The sequence below is a fragment of the Lactuca saligna genome, chromosome 4, assembly GCF_052625555.1.
Source record: "Lactuca saligna cultivar CGN05327 chromosome 4, ASM5262555v1, whole genome shotgun sequence".
NCBI classification, from domain to species: domain Eukaryota; kingdom Viridiplantae; phylum Streptophyta; class Magnoliopsida; order Asterales; family Asteraceae; genus Lactuca; species Lactuca saligna.
Genome location: NC_136420.1, coordinates 286,434,526 through 286,457,623, shown reverse-complemented (window position 1 = coordinate 286,457,623; position 23,098 = coordinate 286,434,526). Strand labels below are relative to the sequence as shown.

Below are 23,098 nucleotides of genomic sequence, written 5' to 3'. Positions count from 1 at the left end.
TTCTAACGACTTTTAGGGATGTTTGGATATGTATTTTGAAAGTAATAATGCATAAATGAGTGATCAGAGATTAAAATAAGACGTTGAACCAGAAATATATCAAAAAAACTAGTGACCAAATAATTCAAGATCTTCATGGCAAAAAAAATTACTAAAAAGTAAGTAGAACCCATAAATCAGCAAATATAACAAAATATGAAATGAAAGCATATCAATCAAAGCCACACATAACCTATTATAACCTCTATATCCCTATCAACAAATACACACCTGTTTCAAGGATCAAGTTACTCCCAATCAACTGGCGGCAGCAGGCGGCAGGGGGCTTTCATCATCTCCAGCCACCACCGCCACCTCGGCCTCCACGCCAGACAAGTCTTGATGTTGTAAATGCTCATTGTTCTCTAAAGCATCAGCATGAGTCGAGCCTTTTTCTTCTTCTTCTTCTTCATTGTTAGATCCAGAAGAAGAAGAAGATGATGATGATGATGATGATTTTGAGCTTTCTGGATCCACAGCAAATAAGTTCTCGATTCTTTGAGCCATCACCTCTGGATCCATCTCCACCTCCTCCTCTTCTTCTTCTTCTTCTTCATCATAATCATCTTCATCTTCATATTCCTCCTCATCATTATCATCTTCCTCTCCCTCATCACCTCCACCACCTTCATTCTCGTTAAGAAATTCTTCAAAATCACGGCTTTCCTCCACCACGTCTTCACCCTTAACACTCACACTTGTGTTTTCTTGCTCATCTGAATCTGCTGTAGATTTAGATGACTCCAAATGTACTATAGATCTAGGTTCCTCTGAAACTACTGTAGCTTTAGGTTCCTCTAAATTCACTGTAGATTTAGGTTCCTCTGAATGTAGTGTGGATTTAGGTTCGTTTGTGGAGGCAGGAAAAGACTGGAAATTGTCCCAATCATCATCATCTTCTTCTTCTTCTTCTTCTTCTTGGATTTTTGTGGAGGCTAATGGAGTTGGAATTTGGCGTTTTGTTTCTTCAATTTGTGATGGCATTTTGATAATCAAAGGAGGGATTGATGTAACTTTACTCGGAGTTGATGGACTCTGATCTTGTGTTACTGAAGCACGAATTATATCCTGAAAATTACAACAATCGTTAAGTTTCTGTGTGTAAAAGACGTAAATGCCCTCCTAAGTTAACAATGAATCACCTGAAGTTTCTGGCGCCGTGTAAAAGGCATTGATAATAACGCGTCTTTGAAATAGACTGCAGAAGTTTGACTTTGGGCAAGTTGAGAAACGAGTCTCATGGATGCGGTTTTTAGTTCTTTCACTTCCTGTTTTTTCAAAGTGCATGTTGAATGAAGATGAAAAATAACTAGAAATTTTTTTGGAGATTAGGATTTGTCGTTTTATTACCTGAGAGAAATCGTTCTCTGAAGCTAATAAGACCATGACAATTGCTTCAAGAAGGAGGCTCATTAGACTTCTTTGAGATTCCGGAGCTTTAGAGGAAGTATGCAAAAGCATCAACACTTTTAAACAGTCTCCAGCAACACTCATTCCTTCCCTTGTAACAGGTTTCTGTCATTAAATAACAACAGCCAACCATGTCAAAAATTTAATATGTACTTGAGAGTTGAGAAAGAAAGGTTTTGAAATGAATAATGATATGTACTTTTAAAGCTTGTTTGATAATCCAGAAAATATCATTAAGAAGCTCGCCAATGAAGAACACTAGAAACGTGTTGTTGCTTTCGGAATTGGAATCTCGTATTACACTGGTTAGTGTTTGCAAGGCAATTGCCTGAACCTGCTCATAAGGAAATGATATCAGAGATCTTATCAACAGAATCCATGGTTTGAAATCTCTTCGTTCTTTTTTTTTTAATATGTAAAAGACTAAAATACCCTTCTTATTGTTGTTACCTGTATGTACTGATCGTTGAGAACCTTGTGGAAGGAATTGGCAGATTGGCATAGAATGGCGTAGGATACAGGTTTGGTGTCTGGGTTCTCAGTAGTAAGTTGGATTTTGTGGGTTAATTTAGCAAAGGTGATAATTTGTTCAAGAGAGAAAGCGAGCTTCTTTTGTGGTAATTTAGATGAGTTGTTCATCTTCTCCTCCTGTTGATGGATGTTCTTGATACAGTTGTTGGTTACATAAATATTCATGTTCATACAAGCTCCAATTATGGTCCTCAGATAGACTACTGCATCATCATCATCCAGTGTAGATTTTTCTGACAAATAACACTCCAAATTCAGTTATACAGAAAATATAGCATCTGTTTTTTGTTTCTTTGTTTTACACAGATTTCTACTTCCAAATATTTTTTCTTATTAAGCCATTGTACTTTATTTAAGTTTTTTTTTTTCTTAATAGGACACTACTATTAAGCTTGAAACGCATAAGATAGATGTTTAAATTGTTTTTTCGGGTTGAACACCTATGAAAAAAATCTACTTTTTTAAATATCAAGGAATTATTTCATAAGAAAAAGAGTAAATTACACGAATGGTCCCTATGGTTTGGGGTAATTTGCATGTTTGGTCGCTAACTTATTTTTTTTAACTCCTACTGTTTGTTTTTGGGTGCTTGGTCCCTGTCTTACCTAAAAAGACTATTTTGCCCTTGATTTTTTAATTTATTTAAATAAACACACCCCAGCCCCACTTCTACCTCACCTTACCTTACCTATCCCACTTTATTTAAATAAATTTAAAAAATCAAGGGCAAAATAGTCTTTTTAGGTAAGACAGGGACCAAGCACCCAAAAACAAACAGTAGGAGTTAAAAAAAATAAGTTAGCGACCAAACATGCAAATTACCCCAAACCATAGGGACCATTCGTGTAATTTACTATAAAAAGGAGGAAAAGAATAGTTGAGACTCACCATTGACATGCTTTTTCAGCATAGCAACTAGAGATTGAACATAATCAACAGGTTTAGACAAGCATGTATCATTTGATGCTTCTTCAATGCACTTATATCCAATGATGAGAAATGCCAATGCTAATTGTAGTTGCTTCTGTAAACACAATTAGAAGAATACACACCTCAATTGGACACAAAGACAACATAAATATATAATAAAGGGATAAATTGATGAAATAGCAAATGTTCTTAAATTTATCTGTGCATTACAGCATCCTACTTACATTTCTTCTTATTACAACATTGTACTCAGTTTTTGCTTATCAAGACATTGAGCTTTGAAAAATCTTCCAATTATAGCAGTGGATGACATTGTCATATAATTGGGTAGAAATGAAAGCAACATGGTATAATAAACAAATTGCTCATGATAGAATTACTAATAAGAGAAGTTTCAACAATTCTACATTAAAAACATGAAGGTTACCTTGGGTTCTACACGAGTCAAAAGATTGATTGCTGAAGTAAGAGACAGAGATATTTTATCCTCCCAGCTTGAGTGACTGGATGATGTTACATCAGCACTGACACAAAGCAATTTAATCAGAAAAATGATAAATTTCAATTATAATTTAAATATGAAAATAGGTAAAGCAACAAAAGCTCATGGTTTTGAGTTTACCTTTGTATGAACTTGAAAATGAAGGACAAACAAAGTTCAGCTGCCTGATATGCAAAATCTTCCGTTTCAAAAAAATCCTTAGGGCAGTTCTGAACAATCTGTAAATAAAAACAACTTTCAATTCAGTACAAATATACAACTATGTCATAAATTGAATGTCAAGAAATATCAAGAATTATATACAAGGAAAGATAAACATGCCAATGTAATTTCCATTTAATTTACCTGTGATAGAACTGAGATTGCATGGCTATCCAATATATCCTCCATAAAGATGTAGTATGAAAAAACCTGCATCCATAAGTTTAACCTTGATCACAAGCATATAAGAAAGTATAGTATAACTATTGATTAATTAAAACCAAAGATCACTATGAATTTCAATTATATAAAGCATACAATTACTAAAGTATGTTTTCCATTGGTCAATTTTAAAATTGCAATGTTACAATATTAGTCCCTTACCTTCTCTCTTTATTCCATAACCTACCACAAATTCAATTTCTTTTATTCCTTGATTGGAATTTCCATACTAACCCCTCAACTTTAGTAACATCTCATTTGTTCACCCCCTAACTTTTTTTTTTTACAATTTTAGCCCAAATTTTTTTTTACAAACCTAATTTTTTTTCTTAAAATTTTTGCCAAAGTTTTAATTCCCAAGTTTTTTTACAACCTTGTTTTTACATGGTTTTAACTTTTAAGAACTTAGCTTTTTTAATATTACTTTAATTTCAACTTAGTTTTTTAAGAACTCATTTCCAGATAACTACTTTTTTACATATTTGTACGTATGCATGTTTTTGAAGAATTTTTCATTTTCAGAAATTAAGTTGTTTTCTCATAGTTTCCAATAGTATAAGGAAAAAAGTAGAAAACACAATGCTATAATACACAAATAGATAGAAGTATGTAAATCACCTGCAGGAGTTCCCGACATATATCGATAGTAAGAAATCCCATCCTGAAGAACTTTTCAGCAGATAGGAAGCCGAAAACTGGTAAAATAATTTCATAAAACTTCATAGCTATCAAGTATCTGGAGTCAGAGGCAATGTTGGATTTTACATAATCCAATGGGATAATGGTTTTATCAGGAGTGGCATGTTGCCCCTGAAAGAGAACAAGTAAAGAGAAGCTCCATAGAAACTGATAGTCTTGCTGTTTCAATTCCACCATGTTGTATCCTGAGAAAAACACACTTTTGGATGTTTTTTCAGTTTTGGATGTGTTTTCTGATGTTCCGGAAGATTCATTTGTGTCCCCATCCACTGGAACTGCATCAAGAGACACTGCTTGCAAGATGAACGGCCAGGATTCTTCTAAACATTGCTTCAGCTTTTTGGCAACCAGAGAGGATTGAATTCCATCAAGGAATGGTTTCCACTGCAGGAAAAATAACACAGAGAAATGTCATATACTTAATACTTCCAAACATGATGTGGGCTTTCTATTACAGCATTATTGTTTCATTTTTTATCATTAACACATCCAATTATAGCATTGTACTTATATTTGTTTTCTTATAAAGACATTGTACTTTGAAAACTCTATTTAATTATAGCAATGAAAAACGTTTTGTATTGGATGACATTGCTATAACGAAGTAGTTTTTGTAACGTAAAAGATTGCAATAGGAAGAAAGGAAAGCAGGATGCTATGATAAACAAATATATGAAAATGTGTTGCATTTAACCCAAAAGTATACAGGGAATGGATTTAGCTTACATGAATATTGGGGCGTGTGCGGAAGCAGACATAACTGTAATCCTTCAAGAGTGAGAGCCAGTAGTTGCCCAATGTATTTGAATTTTTTGAGAATAATGGTAATAATGCAAGATACTCCTCAGGGATGCTGTTTTGTCTCCTCAAGAATGCATATGTATAACATTTGAGAGAGGCATGGGCTGTTAATAATCTTATCTTGATCTAGGAAAAAAAAAAAGTAGAGGGAGAATCAGTAGAAATTCCATCTGAGAATTCTATATCAAGAAAGAAGATCAAGCTAGTGTTTAATATGATGGAATCATTCATCCCATTAGAACGAAACAAAGAAACTTATTTTGTCTGATGGAATGGAAAGAAAAATTGCAATATAACCCATTTTTCTCTATGTTACAAAAAGGATTTGTTTTTTTTTACCATATTATTTCTGAATATCTAAAAAATCTACTTTACATATAATCTTATTTGGGTTTCCATGAGCTTCTATATTATGCTTAATTTTTCTATTTATGTAAATAAAAAACGGGCTAATGACTAAATAACCAAAATAGGGAAGGGGATCTCATAGAATGACCAACTTTTGGACATGTATCACAAAATGACCACTTACTTCATGAAATACCTTTTTCCCATGATATTTATTTATCTGTGGTCCCCACTAAAAATTTGAGATTTATTTTCACGAGAAAAAAAAATCAACGCAATAAAAAAATTAGTGTGGGACGACTGAAAAGGCAAGTTTGCGAAATAAGTGGTCTTTTTGAGATGTATTTTTATAAAGGTGGTCAAATGGTTACAAGAGTCAAGATCACCTCATTTTTTTGTGATTAGCCCATAAAGAATACATTAATTATATAGTTAAATGATGTATGTAGTAGAGTTACAAATATGAAAATTCATTTCATTACTACATGCCAACCAAACATGATGATGGAATGTATATTCCATCCCACCAAGTAGAACCCAAAAGAAGTAGAGTCTCAGGAAAGCATATTGGCATATTGCAGAAACAAAGCCCCTCTAATAAGATAAATATGATTGGAGGAAAAGATCTGTACCTTACATGAAACCCATTCAGCAAATGATGGATAATAAAGATCTTTAAAGTCCTCAAGGGGTTGTGAAATTAATGCAAATATCCGTTTGACAGCCAACTGATCGCCACTAATCATACCACTTGTCAATATCTGCAAAAAGTATCTATCATGAACACCACGCCTTTTAACATTATCTCAGAAAAAAAAAAAAAAAAAAAAAAATTAAACAATGTTTCGTGTGTTGAACCTTAGAAGCCAGCTGTAGACCTGCTTCCAAAAGAATCGGTCCAGATGATGTGTCCAGTGCTGTACGAACAGCAGAAACAAGCTGAGCCTGCAATTATAAATGACATATGGAAATGGAACCATGGCATAATATTAGAAGCAAATCTAGTTTAGTGCAAATGCACCATCAGTTATTAGTTTATTACAGCATCCTACTTACATTTCTTCCTATTACAACATTGTAACAGTGAAAAATCTACCCAAACACATACCTGGTTCTGTTCCAATAATAGATGTCCAGGAAGCTCAGGGTCAGGTACCTTTCCAAACTGCAATCATATACAATACAACTTTTGAGAAATTATGGAAATAGGAATGTAAATATATTGTTAATGAATGAAACACAAAGGTGTGCACTGCAGTGACAGTACCACAATGTTATGTTTAGATATTTATTTACCTTGTCCAGAATAGTACTTAGAAGTCCCACACCAATGGGGCGCATGTTTTCAAATTGAATTGTGCTTATCTATGAGTTAAATTTAAAATAAAAGAAATGTTAGGTGGTATAAACATAAATGGAGAAAAATGCATCTGTGTAATGTTAGAATTTAAAGTGATTATTAGATTGATCGCCTACCTGATAAGCAAGAGATATGAGCTCTTGCACCTGGAGGACTAACCAATCACCAGATTTCAGGTCTTTGGCTGACTGGCTTCTCGCCAATGAAAGGTCAAAGTGAGCAGGATTCTGTCCAACAGCATCTGGGACATGACTCAAGCACCTGATTCCAAAATAGCAATATATTTATTATATGGATATGGATTCAGTTCAATACTTCAATCCTATATATCTAATGCTACTTTTGTTTTTTCTTTTTATAAAAACTAGGATAATCGCACATAGAATTGGTTTCACTGTGTGGTTATCCCCATTAAGTCAAAAAGATACAGCACCTTAATGTTGCATAGACATACAGAAGAAAAGATGGAAGCATAAATATAAATTAGTCATAGATAAGAGGAGGATGAGGTTCACATACTCTGCAGCAAAGACTCTTGTTCGATATCTGAGGTGTTTATCTCTGGCAATATTGGCTCCAGGTGAAGTTTGAGAGCTTGAAACCATGTTCTCATCATCATTCCCATAGGATTTGTCTCCCTCATGGCCACTGGTAGGATCATCATCCAATTCTTTGTTGTTTCTGGTATTTCCACTAGATGTAGCAAGAACCTGGATCCACATTTCAACATTTAGGAAACAAGTAACCCAAGCCATGAAACTTTGCCATTTATTCTTTCTACTTTCTCAAAAACTAGGCGATTAAACCAAAGCCAAAGCATCAAACTAAGAATAAAAAACCATTATAAGAAGCATTTTATACCAAGACACATAGTGGCCATTAATTATTCTTTACAAAAAAGAAAGAAACTACATATGCAGCACGACAAGGATAAATGCAAGAAGAAGCAACGTACTTTCATTTATTCGAGTATTATAACATCTTACTTTCATTCCTTGTAGCATTTTATTTTTCTTATTAATGCATTGCAGTTTAAAAAAAAATCTGCCCATTTATAGCATTCTACTTCCAATTTGTTTCTTATTTAGACATTATTCTTTGAAAAATCTACCCTACTGCAGTGAAAATTGCTTTGTATTTGGATGCCATTGCTATAATTGGGTAGATATTTCACAATACAATGTATTATAAATGAAAGTAAGATGCTATAATAAACAAATAAATGAAAGTATGTTGCTATATGGAAACTAAATCCTTACTCCTTCAAGATGTATATATGATCCTTGAGTTTGACAAGTGCATCATAAGGAGTTATGCTCCAAACAAAGAATAGCAAGTCTATTATGAAGGGCACAAAATTATGAACGTATGATGTCTAACTTTGTAAGTTACAACAGGAATACACATAAGAGTTTAAGAGGAGACAAACAACAGCAACCCTATAAGTTACAAAATCTACAACAGCAAATATGAAGAGAGAGAGAGAGAGAGAGAGAGAGAGAGAGAGAGAAAGAGAGAATATACCAAGTTACGGCATATTGATAGCCACCTAGATGGAAATGATGGGCATGATGTATAGAGCAATCGCATAATTGTGGCTTTCACCAAATTCCCAATCCTACAGTAGCAACAAGAGAGCTTTTATGTTGGGCAATAAAAATAAATGTATCATATATCTGCATAAGGATTTAAAAGCTACCAGAGTGGTGGGTAATATAATATCATAATAGATGAAAAAGGAAAAACATAAATAAGGCAATAACCAAATAGAGGTAAGTAGCTTCAAAATTAAGCATATATTAATAAGGTAAACCAATAGTTAAGAGTAAAAATGATAGTCTAGTTAATGAAGGCAAAAAAATGGGGATCTCTTTCTACAGTTTTATGCTCAAAAACCCCTAAATATTGAACAAACTAAATGCAACATTGCTAACGACTCTTGCCATTTATGGGAAAAATCCTACTAAAACTATCTCAATATTGTAATGTGTGCACTAAAGATGGCCTTCTTGGGGAGCATAATGGTTGATTTTGCTTTTTGGAGTACTATGGTACTAGCTCTAAAAATTTAGGGAAATGTGAAATCTAAGCTATTCTTATTCTTATTTGCTTTTTTTGCTTCTATTATTCTTGTCATTCAGGGTTATGCCATAGTAACTTGACTTGGGCTTTCATTAATCCACTTATTAGTATTCAGTAATAATAAGAGTATCCTACTGTCCTATAGTGATCCACATTATTATTGCATTGTCCTCCTCAAAGATAAAAATAAAAAAAACAAAGGTGGTGATGCAAATCAAGATAGACAAAACATCTGAAGCTAACCAGAGTTTTATAATGCAACAAACAGGTCACATTTTATTATACAAAAGAAAAACCCTAATGAAGTAAGAGAAATACATCAATAACAAGATACATACTCGGTATCAGTTTCTTCATCTAGCATGTGGAACAAGTTCTCTTCTATTTGTTCATGAATAACAGGATCCTGCAAACAGTCCCATCAGTAAATGGACATAATCAGTATTCAGTAGATAAGAAACTAAGGTAGAAATTGCTTCTTTCATCAAGAATTAGGATATTTTCATTCCAAAACTTAGTAAGATATTTTTATTATTATATAGTATACTGTATGAATGTGTTACTTACTGGGTCCTTTTCAATGAGATGTCGCAGAGTGGACACAGCAAGATGTCTCAAAGTTGGCTGTTGCAAAGGAGAAACTGTTTCAGAATCAAAAAAATTTATATAAATACTTCAACAGTCAGCAGGAGGAATTACCTGTCTTGATGAAAGAGTTGAAAGGAGAACTTTGACATGAGTATGAACTGTAACAGCTTGGGGAGCAAAGAGTACAAGTTGTTGGGTAAAACGAACACTCCTGCAAAAATTTTAAAACTAATGCATTAATAAAAGGTCAAATATTGTCTACAATCACAGTAGTAAGGTTGCTTACTCAAGAAGTGTTGCTGTTTCTTGCTGTGTGCTTATCTCTGCAATGACAGACTGTAGAAAACAAACAGGAAATCAAGTAAGTGTACATAACAACAACAGGAAATTAAATATATTTTATGAATTATGTAATTGAATTAACAAACCTTGCAGCGTGAAAAGAAGATACTTCCAGGGTGAAGTTCAGGACCAAGAACAGCAACAATTGCATTGATGAGGCGACCTACTCCTTGCTGAAGCACAACCCATCCATTCTCTTCAGACAAAAGGATATCCATAGCAAGGCCAAGTGTTGCCTACAAGAGAATGATGGATTATATAATAAATATTAATTACAGACAGTTAGTTCCTGTTTATTTTTATTTTTACATTAGAGAAAAAAGGTGAGAGAAGGTATAAATACAAAAGGATATGTAATGTACCTGAACTTGTGAAACATAGGACAAGCCTGCAGCTTCTATTGTTAGAAGAAGTCCATGCAAAGCCCATACTTGTAGGTTAGCTATTGAACTCTTAGCTAGTGAAGAGATAGAATGCACAGTGGATGGAACTAAACTTGATAATGCCATTCCTCCTGCGCTGCATACAACATGAGAATGATAAATCTTTTGCTTTCAGGAAATAAAAAAGATAAATTATGAGAAAACAACTAAGTTCACTAAAAAAGACACACAGCATAAAAAGACAAATACCTGCGATGGATGCAACCAAGAGCTAGAGCAATTGATCCAGCATAATGCTCTGGTGCCCCAGTTACATCATTAAGCAATGATCTAGTCTGATCATAACAAAATAATAAATGGATTAGAAAGCAATACTGAGATTTTTAACATGCTAAAATGAAATAAACTACAATTTATTTTACAATAAAGAACTAAAAGAGTAGTGAAAAATCTACCAATCTGGCAGTAAACATATCATTTCCAAGGCGAGCTAGAAGCCCTAGCCCTTCTGATGATGCTCTTCGTTGTGATTCACAGGTGCCAGCCTCAGCAAGAATATTCTATCAAAAATTTATAAAAAAATTAAAGTATGATGTAAATGTAAGGAAGTAAAATGTAAAATTACATTTACACCATAAAAAAAAAACCTGAAAGATCCCCTGGGCTGCAGTTAATATCTCTGTTTCTAGTGGTTGGGAGTGATATGTAAGCATGGCCTACAAAATATGGAAGGATGAGTATTTAAATTGATTTAGGTATGTTGTATGATTTTAATGAAACCAAGAGTAAATGAGCACCTTTAATCCAGAAAGTAATCCCACGCATACGTTTGTGACACTGGTTGAATGTAGAACATGTTGTCTCCTTCCAGTTTTAAGAGACTGCTCAAGTATGCCAAGAAGTGATAACATCCCACTACTATCCTGGGGTGATTCTCAGATCAAGTTAAATTGGAATCCAGGAATCAATGATATAATAAGGAGGAAAAATTAACGCACACAATGACATAAAGAAAACACTACCTGAGTAGCAAACATGACTCCAAAGCAAAGGAGCATTTGGTTCACCAACATCTTGCTAATAGTCTCTGGCTGCATAGTTATTCATTCACCCAATAAGTGTATAGAAAAGATTATGATTTTTTTTCTCCCTTTGGATCAACAAAATATACCTGAGGGAAACTAGGGAGCTCATTCTCCCATACACATGGCAAAACGCCATCTTTTCCACCTTGAAATGCCCGAAGTTCATCTTCGAACCAATCCCTATGTGCCAACAAGGATAATATAGACAACATTTTTAAATAAAAAAAAATACATGGAGAAAGAGTCTGCACATGTGTTGCAGAATCATTTGGGAATCATGGATTTAGTGGTAGAGATTGGATAGAAAACCACTTTGAAGGGTGTTTGGTTTGCAGATTGTTTAGGAAAGATTTGGAATCTGTCAAAGGAAAAGGATTTTGAAGGATTTGGAAAGTGAAGGAATTCAATTCTACCATGTGTTTGGTTGGCAATAAGTGGAATGGAAGTCAATTCCTTTATTGATTTTTCATGCAAAAAACTTTTTTTAATACTTCAAAAAATATTTTAATTAATTTTTTTTAAATAATTAATTCTTTTTACTACTTTTAGGTAAAAGATAAGAATTTTGATTCCACGAGAGATGGATAAGTAATTATAGTTCACAAATCAAGGGCTGATAGTTTATTGTGTAATTTAATGAATAGGTTAATGGGGATATATGTAATTTTAAAGAGTCATAGAAGAAACGAATTAAATTCATGGGTTTTAGAAAGGATTTTCGAATTCCTATGGCTGGGGTATTTTGTAGATTTCAACAGAATCCAAATCCTTACTTATTTACAAACAAACACAGAATTTATTCGGAATTGAATTCCAATTCTTGATAAATCCAACAAAATCCCACTATCCAAATGCCCCCTCAAGTTGATATGTAATGAGTTTATACCTTCCAGGAATCCAAGGACCTAACCAAGCATCTCTGCTGTCCAAAAGTATCCTCAAGTAGGAGCTTTCTTCATATTTGGAAGCCTCTCTGTGTCCCCAAATCCAGCATGTAAGGCAAAAAACAAATATATACTCTTCATAAATATTGACATAAATGAACATTTTTACCTGAAGGGACTTGTGCATATTTGAAGAAGTTGTGGGTGATCACTCTTGTATGCCTTTGGATCGGAAAGTGACTGATAAGCTATCAATATTCTGCTGATGAATATGTCCATAGAAGCTTTCACATCAGGCGTCTTGGTTGTTAAGGAGGAAATAAAGTTTAATGCCCTGTTTTTTCATCATACATTGTGTTTGAAAAAATCAGCACATAAATATATACTTATGAGTTGAAAATAAAAATAAAAAGCATCAACACTTTTAGATTCCACTCATACCGAGAAAGGTATAATAGCACTGGTTGAAGCAAGATCCCTTTGTTCACAGCATCATTAGATACAAAGCATCTTATAAAGGCATTTAGTGCTTCAAGTGCAGCAGACCACACACTAGAAAAGAAAAATGTGAATGTAAACATCATAACTTCACTGAAAAGGTCATCCTTATAAAATGGTAAATAATGAATTTCAAGAATGAACTATAAGATGTTTCATAAGTACAAGGTTTAGATAACAGTAACAAAAGAAGTCGTATGACTTCAATATACAATGGCAAAGATTATAGGGAAATGAGTACAAGTAACAAAACATGACTTACATTGGTTCCTAGCAAAAAAGTTGAAAACTATATCTTTCAGCAACTCATGACAGTAAATTTCAGGGGTAATACTAATGCTAAGGAAAGGTAACAAACTATGTCTTTTTCTTTACTTTAGATCACTAAAGTTTTATACATTCTAGCCCATTGAACAACTGAATTTTGTTTCAAATTAAGACAGTCAACAGGGCATAACATTTTCAACCAGTTACCCTCTGATATGGCATCCTGGTGTCTACATGGCATCCACATTGAACTTTATTCAATTGTAATGATATGAAAACTTAATATCATTTTAGTATACTAAACTTTAGAACTTATAACTTTATTGACGAACAGAATTAAGTTCTCCTGTTTTCCCCAATACCCACAGAATTCTTGATAAAGCCTTTGATTTCTCCTCTTCTTCTTCACAAAGCTTTGATTTTGTATCTACTTGTAAAATCCAGAAATATTTGTCTCTTTTTATCAAAGAAATAAGGATTAAAAATGGCAGACAGCAGAGGAACCGATGGGGAAAGGTGGCAGTCCCTCCGACCTGTGATGGAGGGGTAGGCCCAGTGTGAAACCCACTTCCTTTAAACCCATCATTCAATGAATGAGCATGTGCCCGATGTACCCCTAAGAAATTTCTTCCCAATCTAGAAGAAGAAACTGCTCTCCTTTTTAGAGGTCTGATGTACCCCTAAGAAGGGTTAGGAAAAGGAAGGAACCATTGACGGATGCCTATGAAGTTGGCATATTCTTGTTTACCTGTAAAAAGGGTAGAACAATAATGAAAGAGGAATGGGACAGCGATCTTAAGGTTTCACCCATTGAACATTTGAATGTGATGGTGATTTCAATTTTCAATCTTAGCTATTCTATGGGTGAAACCCTAAGATTGCTATCCCATTCCTCTTTCATTATTGGTCTACCCCTTTTACGGGTAAACCAGAATATGCCAACTTCATAGGCATCCTTCAATGGTTCCTTTCTTTTTCTACCCCTTCTTAGGGGTACATCAGACCTCTAAAATGAAGAGCAGATTCTTCTTCTAGCTTAGAAAGCAATTTCTAAGGGAAACAACAGGGACATGCTCATTCTTTGGCAAATGGGTTCAAAGAAAGTGAGTTTCACACTGGGCGTTCCCCTCTAGCACAGGTCAGAGGGACTGCCACCTTGCCCCATCGGTCCTTTTGCAGTCTGCCATCATTAATGTATTTTTCTTTGATAAAAGAGACGGTACTTTTGGGATTTGACAAGGATCGTATACAAAATCAATTATTTATGAAGAAAAACAGGTGAACTCAAAGACATTCGGTCAAGAATTATGTAGAGATATTCGAGAAATCAAAGGGTATTTGTCAATAAAATCCAAAGTTTCAAGTTTAATAAACAAAAATAATTTTAATTTTTGATAAAATTAAAATTAAATAAAAAGTTCACGTGGACGGTATGCTACATAGACACCAAGTGGATGTATTTAAGGGTAACTGGTTGAAAAGGCTATACCCTGTTGGACTGTCATAATTTGAAACAAAAGTACGCGTGCAAGGGATAGAATGTATAATTAAAAACTTTAGTGAAATAAAGTAAAAAAAATGACAATATTACCCCTCTTAGATGATTTTAGGGTTTTCGGTTGTGCCGCCGGAGTCCACCCTCCGTGGCTAGAAATGAAAAAGACTGCAAGATTTCGTGATCCATAGATCACCAACTAAGAATAAAAACAGCAGAAGAAAATGAAAATGAAAATGAAAAAGCCTCGAGAGAAAAACAACAACATAGTAGATCTTAGGTGATATAGGTGATGATGGATGTGGGAAACTGGGAATCTAGTGCCTATTAGGGATTTATGGAGTCAAATGGAAGCAAGTGCAGATATGGATAGTATTGAAGGCAATCAATATCATTTACCAACAATAGAAATCCTTTATGCTTCCATTATCAAAACCATAGCACTGCTTTTTCGAGGAAAATTATAAGAATGAAAAAAAAAAATATATGGATGGGAGAGATCAAGGAGTGGAGAAAAAGGAATGGTGGATCTAGATAGGAACCCTATCTCACCTAATGGAAAATTTGTTCAAACAGATCCACCATTGGGGAGAGAAGGAAATGGTGAATGTGTTTCTTGGGATGAATGATACAAGGGAGAGCCTTAATTTATACTAGAGCCTACCTCACTAAACAAGGAAAATACGTAACAAGAAAAGATACGCATTAACTTTACAGCTAATTGACAGCCTAATATTAGCTAATTTACAGCCAATATACAATAAGAATTTAATGAAAAATTAAATTTCACGGTTGAGAATCACGTGACTGAGGCAAGCGGTGGACGCGTGTTCCAAGCTGATCCAAAAGGGCAGATGGGTAATTTTACCAACAAAAAGAGCATAACTGACGAAAAGTGGGCTAACCTTATTTTAGAAGACAGATCCTCAGATGAATCCGCTTGATCTTGGCCTCGACCACTAAAGACATCAGCCCATAACGAAAGAATATCAAACACCTGGTCTTCCATCTCCTGTACAACTCATGCAGCAGTTTTCAGTTTTCAGAATCAAGAATTACAATAATGCCATTGAAGAAGAATAACAGTTATACCTCCTTTGGCATGGAAGACAACAAGGATGAGAGAAGTAACCATCCAGCTTCTTTTTCAACTGTAGCAACCACAGTGTTCCGGCTAGCTTCTGTTAGCATTTTTCTAGCTACATCAAGCATTGTTCTGGGCAATCTTTACACAAAAATAAATAAAAAGTTAAAAACCACTGTCTATTTACCACTTCAGCATCATAAATATGAAGAAAGTTCAAACTGTTACCTGGCTGGATAACCAAGAGGCAGCTTTGGGGAGACAGATGCAAGTGCAGCCAAAACTGTAGCTTGTCCACTTAAGGAATCAAGCTCAACCTTCAGATTGTTTCCCTGTATACCATTTTCAGAAAACAATATATATAAACAAGTGAAGTAACTGAATCCCAATTTTCCCTTAAAAGAAAACTATGTCTATGATGTAATATAATACCTTCCCAAATGACACATTTTCTCTTAGTGCCTTCAGTGTAGTGATCCCATAATTGACCAAACCACCAACACATGTCGGATCAATCTCCGCCAGTGCACGCAAAGTCAAAGCTGACTCAGAACGTACCTACCAATCATTTTGGCAAGTGGATTAACAGATAATAAGTTGTCACTAGTGCTTAGATCAAGATATTGATTATTGTGCCAAAGACAACTTAGATTAGCATTTTGCATCTGCTAAAGGGCATATTGTGAATTACATATTGCTATTATTGGCATAAAATGTAGGTACGTTGCTATTATGGGTAATAAACCTTAAGTATATTGCTATTACGGATGATTAATAAAGTACATTGCCTATATTGGTAAAAGGGGTATAATATGTTGCTATTTGTATTTCCTGCAATTTACCCTTTGCTAAATAACATCACTGTAATTTCCTTCCATTTTCATTTTCATCAATATCATACCTTCCAAAACAAGCATAAGGCCCAAAGCATCTCATCAACTATAATAAATGAAGATTCATTTTCCCATGTGTCAATCTCTCATGAGTTTTGACACTTGTCATTTTATTATATTTTTGAAATAGATAATATCCACATGTCAATTTCTAAGTTTTTTCAAATTTTAAATTAAAAAGGCACATAATACTTATATATTTATATATGTAAAGTATTGAATGTAATAAATGTGATATTAATTATAATTAATAGTTTCTGCATTCCGTATTTTTAAATTCTATTTAAAAAAAATACTTAATCTTTACATTTTAATATCCAATCTTTTGTTTAATCAACCCGTGTAATACACGGGCATCACACCTAGTATTCAACTAAAAAAAGATAACGAAAACATCATAATATCTTACAAGAGGTGAAGAGTTAGACAATGCTGCTACTGCTGTGTCATCAAGAACCTCCTTGAATTCAACAGGAACCTGAAAATGAACAGAGAAATTGAAAGTGATGTCATAACAAATTATTAAAAACAACATAAGAATACAACACCTTACCTCTCCTAAAGTTTTCAGGGTATATGACAAAGTGCGTAAAGCAGCAATTTTCATTGATGGACTTGCATCAGGGGACTGAAGCTGTAACAGAGAAATCATGCCAAGTCATTGGAACTAATGGAATCAAGAAAGATCATAACTTGAGTGAGATGAGATATGAGAAGTCAGAATTTCTAGCAAACCTGCTTTCCTAGATTAACTAAGAAGACCCTTTGTGTAGGTTCAGTCATTTGATCAATCACACCAACCCGTAGAATATAGAAAACACATGCCTTTAAAAACAAAAATAATACATTAGTAAATTGATTGATTCTTTAAAAACACAAAATCATACATTAAGAAAACAAAGGTAAATCTACAAACTGATAAGGAAATACCAATGATTGTGCATCTACAACAGATTCTGCACGAAGCATATCCATAATCTGCACAAGATAATTTTGTAGCTCGCTATCTGGATGCATATACTTAAGCCGTATGCCCTGAAAAACTCAAAAAAAAAAAAAAAAGCATATGATTCAAAATGTAAGGCATAAAGGATAAATATTGCAGATAATGTCCTAAAAACTAGCAACAGAGACAAAACTTTACCTGTAAGAAGAACACCCATGACAAAGTTATACCAATTCGCAAATCCTTTGAACGGGGTCCACTTGCTGCAAAGATTAATACATCTATCAAAATATTCTATATGACAAAAAAAACCGATGCAATGGAGTTCAAATTATAACAAAAAGACACCTTTGGTGAAGGGCAATATAAGATGCTTTTGCAAACTCCCCTCAGGATTTTTTGAATTAGCCTGGCCTTTTTTTGGTTGCACCTAGAGGAATGATAAAATGTAAGATGACTATTACAAAAACAAAAAGAAAGAAAAAAAAAATGTAAGAGTATACAGATAGACATAAATTTGAGAACAAGATGGTATACCTGTGCTTGAGGGTTCATTACAAGAGCAAGCACAGCTCCCAAAGCTTCTGCAAAGGCATCCCGAACCGATGATACAGGATCTTCAAGAGCCTTATAAGATGCAGAATATCATATATGGGATTTTGATGCTATATACTAATAGACAACAACAACAGCAACAACAAAACCCAAATCCCATATGAATGAGGTAAGGGTGGAAAGACTGTTTTCAAAGATAACCTCTGGGTAATATATGAAAACGTGAGTCCACAATGGGTAAAGGGATAAAGCAGAAGGTCAACACTAGCAATATAAGCTATATAAGTAACAAGGAACAAGAGTAAGAAGGTAAATATTGTACAATCTAGAGTCATCTCCTTGGAAAGAGTTGACTTCTTCAAGTCTAACTAACCTCATGCAACAAGATACACAGAGTAACTAAGAAAGTGGTACCTTGACACAGTAAGAGGCAGAATTGTCAAGCTCTCCAGCTCCTAGGCCTGGGCCTCCAATACTAGCAAAAGCTGTTAAACATCTTGCAGCAGCTTTCCTGACAATGAATGATTTGTCTCCAACACCCATTCGCATGATTATGCGAAATGCTTCTGCATATGCAGGTAAAGAGCCATTCCCACCTGAACCCTCGAGAGCATTTCTAAGCATCTGCAAAGCCTCTCGCCTCACAAAATCCTAAGCATAAAGCAGTGAAAAATGGTGTAAGAGGAAAACAATCACACAAAGAAGGTTTGAAAATATGACATGGTAGACACAGAAAAAGTATGAGGTCTCTAAGGTTACCTCAGAAAACTTCATCAATTTTGCTACACTACTTGTAGTTTCAAGCAAACCAGAAGTGATTTTCTTCCCGAATAACCGATATAGCTCCCCCAAGCATTGGGCAGCACCTATATTCGTTGCAAACAAATATGAACTCCTAACATGCATGGCAGAAACTCACACAGATAACAAGAAAATGGACAACAAAATTTATATCAGATCATGGGATTAACTAAACAAGATGAATAATTAAACACTTGAGTAAGTAACTTCATGAGTTGATTATTAAGACACAAGGTTTTATGGAGCTTTGAGACAAACAATCAATCAATCAATCTTACCAACATACACAACCAAGCATCTACAAGGTTACAATGACACCACCAACAGCAAACATGTTAAAAGTTCTACTTGTTATAAATAAACTGACATGTTGAATGCATGTACGCAACAAAAAAATTGGTAAATTATTTATATTTATTAATATATGTTCTACCCTCTATGCAGAATGCAGCTAAAGTTCACTAATAGTAATAACTCTGATGCCATCATAATTGTCAATATATAACAGAAATGAGAACAATGTAATCCGAATCATATATTGAAAGATATTTTAGGAGTAATCATTAGAAATTAACTAATATTCGTATCAAAAACAGGCATGCATATTGAATTCAAACATAAAATAAATAGACAGACCAGCTATTCGCAAGGCTTCATTCTTCTTTCCATCAGAAAGAAACCCCTGAAGACTGCTGACTCTTGAGTAGATTGAGATGTTATCCCCTTTATAAATGATTTTACCCATTGCAGCAGATGCCAGGTGGCGCACAGGGCGCCTTGCACCAAGAACCAGTAGAGAAAAGAGTGCATCCTCGCATTTCCTTTGCCACAGAAGTACTGACTCCTGATAATTTCAAATTAATTATTCAGATGTGGAAACTTCCATCATAAACTCCTAATCCCTCGATTCTTAATTAAGGAGTCCACATTCGATTTATGAGATTCAAACCCTACTTCCGAGATTCAAGTTTTAGACAACATAAAGTTTTGGTTTTGAGAATTAGTCCAAAGAAGTTCAAATTTTATTGAAGTTGCAGAATATATTCATGTTTCCATTGTCGTGCCAGATTCAAGATTAATTGACCTTTAAATTATTCTAAAACAAAACCTTTCCGTATTTCTATATACAAATTTTATGTATTGTTTCTTTAAAACATGCAAATCCATGTCAACATTAAAGTTGGAAAGTAGTTAGGTTGTCTCTCTAACATCAAATGTAGCCTATTTTGTTCAAACAGGATGAATTTTACTAAAATCAATGGCAAAAATGGATAATTTTTTTCTTTGGCTCAACACAGTGATTAAATCCAACTGTGAAAATCAATAAAACCTCATATAATTAAGTTTGCTTCAAGAACTGCCATGGACTGTTACTGTCAGACAGAAGAGAGTTTATTTCCAGAGTAAGAGCATTTCATATTGTCTTCTTCCTAATTTTAGACTATAGATTAATATGGATATTCCGGTTCACTAATAACTATACTAAGATCATACACTTGACATTATAAATTTTGATTTCAGTCTAGTAAACATGAGCAGCTAAACTTGAAGATCCAATATCCTACAGGTCATGACGTACAATGCCTATTCCTAGAGAAGAAAACAGAAGCAATGGCATATAACTGGGTGTAGTTTGTCATCAATTTCACAATCAATATGTTTTAGTGACGTAAACCGAACAAAATAATCATACTAAAAGTGAACTGAACACAAATCATGCGTATCACAAGGAAATGTAGACAGGCGCATACCTTGGGCTCGTCGTGAATGGAGGAAATGAGATCGGAAAGAAGATCGAAGCAGAGGAGAGGATCAGGAAGCTTGTGAGATGCGGAAGCGACTATAGATTCCAATTGTGCGACTAACACTCCAAATCTTGATAGAGGGACGTTTTCTCGAACGTAGGTCCTCACCATCGAAGAGACTGGAGTGCTGCTGCTTCAGTATTATTGTTCAACAGATACACAATGGAACCATGAGAGAGCCAGAGATAGTTGTTTAGGGTACAAGTATGAAATATTCGTGTTTAGTCTGGTGAATAAAAGAGACAGGAAATTCGGGGTCGTAGATAAGTGTAAGTAATAATTAATAAATGAAATACGTGTCTCTAATGAGGCTTTAAAAGGGTTACTCTTGTAGCCAAACAAACTTTAATACATTGAAAGTGGTCTCTCAAGATTATTTTGATATTTGAGAGGCACGTACTTATATTTGTATGTGTTAAAATGTCATTTTTTTTTAAATTTTGAAAGGATCATTCGGTGACACTTATCCTATCTTGCACTTTACCAATTCCATGTCATTATCATCAAGATTACAGAAATTCAGATCATTATCATGTGGGTGTGATAATGTTTACCCTAGTTTTTCATTTAGGTAATTGTCAGATGGGTCTTATAATGTTTACCCTAGTTTTCCATTTGGGTCATCCTACCTTGGAGCAAATTGGTACTCCCATTCCCTTCTCCACATCTCGCGCTCCAGATTTCACTATCTCCCTCCACCCAATTTGTGATCGTGGTGACTGCGACTGGGTTAATCACCGACGTTATCGGCCCATGGAGAGAACCAGACACAACAATAGTAGCGGAAGTGTGGCGGTTTTCAGTGGAGGTTCGTGAATTTCAAGCTAAGTCGAGGGGCATCGGCTATGAGAAGACGAGGAAACGCCATGTTGGGGTTCGCTTTTGGCGTTGGTGCTTGCAATGATACAAATCTGAGCTTAAGCTTTGGTGCTTGTGATGATACGAGGTTAGTAAATTGTTATGAGAGGGGAGTTTTTATATATCTCAAGAAATTCAACCTATAACACTTTAAATCAATAGTGTTTGTAACGCCCCAAATTTCAATTAAAACATTAAGTGTTTATTCAAATCACAACCACAATATCTTAAAACATTTATCAAAGTATCATTTAAAAGTTATCATGTGCACAAGTCCCTCCATTGATGTGATGCAATCGAGTCATTCCCCTCCTTTGATATAAGAAAACCCAAAACATGTAAACCACAAATTGTAATCACAAAGCTTAGTGAGTTTTCCAATATACCACATATAGCACAACATAAACAAACAGTTATGGGGTATCAGCAACTCGGGGGACTATCAGTAGTCCTAGTGGGCAACAACACGTCATGTGGGTTATCAGCAACTCTGGGGATTATCAGCAGTCTCAGTGGGCAAACAGCACGTCATGTGGGTTATCAGCAACCCTATAGACTATTTGCAGTCTCAGTCACACATAAACAGCAGATCATATTAACAAGCGAGAACCAGTTGGTCAGCACACACACACACACGCATACATATATATATATATATGTGTGTGTGTGTGCTTAGGTTCTTGTGTTTTTACTAACTATTATGAGCCATAATGCACATATATTGACCACCGGATATAATAGAATCAAAGATCATGACCTGAGAGTCTATAATATTACAATATGGTAACATGCATCATATAATCACATAAATTTCAACATAATGGTAATTTTGTCAAAGTACCTATTAGAACAAAGTTCTTTTAGGATCGTATGATTCTAAGCAGGATATTAAATAAGAACGTAATAAAGAACACAAGTATGGCACTGAATATGTCGTATGATTAATGCAATAACACCTCAGAAGAGCTCGATAAAGAACTTCAATCTGTAGAGGTGTTTAGGGTTACAAGAATCAACGTAATTAACAACTTCTAATATACTCATACATGCATGCATATATATACTATAACCCTAACAGTTAATCTAGATAACAATGAAACTAATCTAGATAGACACGGATGGACAGGCCTAATCTGGATACAAAATATATGGCCCAAGACGCAACACAAATGGACTCAACAACCTCCCCCTTTGCGTCTTTGGAGCCGAAACCTCATTCCTTTTTAACAGCTGGAGGCTTCTTCATCGTTTTGAACACCTTCGGTATAATGGCTATCATATGATGGCGAAAAGTAATATACCACCGAAGCATGTCAGTAAAGTTCTTCTTATCAGTCGTTGAGTTCTGCTTGCATCGGTGTATGATACTGATGATATGCTCCAAACAGTCTATTGAAAACAGATGCTTATCAACCAAAGCAAACAGAAACTTATGTCCTCCACCTTTCGTGAACATGACAGTTAGATTTGTTGAATCTATCTGTCCCAA

The 23,098-nt window shown here is 34.6% G+C and overlaps 1 protein-coding gene across 1 annotated transcript; it reads right to left on the bottom strand.

Annotated features, from left to right (window-relative positions):
• Positions 1-123: 123 nt before the first annotated feature.
• On the bottom strand, positions 124-20,978 carry SWEETIE (HEAT repeat-containing protein). The gene is made up of 48 exons (XM_078992479.1): positions 20,698-20,978; positions 19,583-19,790; positions 18,905-19,011; positions 18,560-18,796; positions 18,128-18,217; positions 17,939-18,020; positions 17,789-17,853; positions 17,575-17,679; positions 17,380-17,469; positions 17,198-17,278; positions 17,054-17,122; positions 16,184-16,309; positions 15,980-16,083; positions 15,760-15,892; positions 15,573-15,679; positions 12,849-12,959; positions 12,577-12,741; positions 12,410-12,496; positions 11,610-11,703; positions 11,461-11,529; positions 11,236-11,361; positions 11,086-11,154; positions 10,894-10,998; positions 10,688-10,773; positions 10,418-10,574; positions 10,142-10,291; positions 10,000-10,049; positions 9,825-9,924; positions 9,693-9,749; positions 9,464-9,531; positions 8,568-8,661; positions 7,563-7,753; positions 7,160-7,304; positions 6,980-7,048; positions 6,792-6,848; positions 6,542-6,628; positions 6,316-6,444; positions 5,261-5,461; positions 4,454-4,918; positions 3,758-3,823; positions 3,533-3,630; positions 3,338-3,434; positions 2,869-3,004; positions 1,900-2,213; positions 1,649-1,783; positions 1,390-1,554; positions 1,182-1,307; positions 124-1,107 (listed from the first exon to the last, which is right to left on the bottom strand). The coding sequence occupies exons 1-48, from the start codon at positions 20,860-20,862 to the stop codon at positions 298-300; spliced, it is 6,648 nt and encodes a 2,215-aa protein (XP_078848605.1). The 5' UTR covers positions 20,863-20,978; the 3' UTR covers positions 124-297.
• Positions 20,979-23,098: the final 2,120 nt, after the last annotated feature.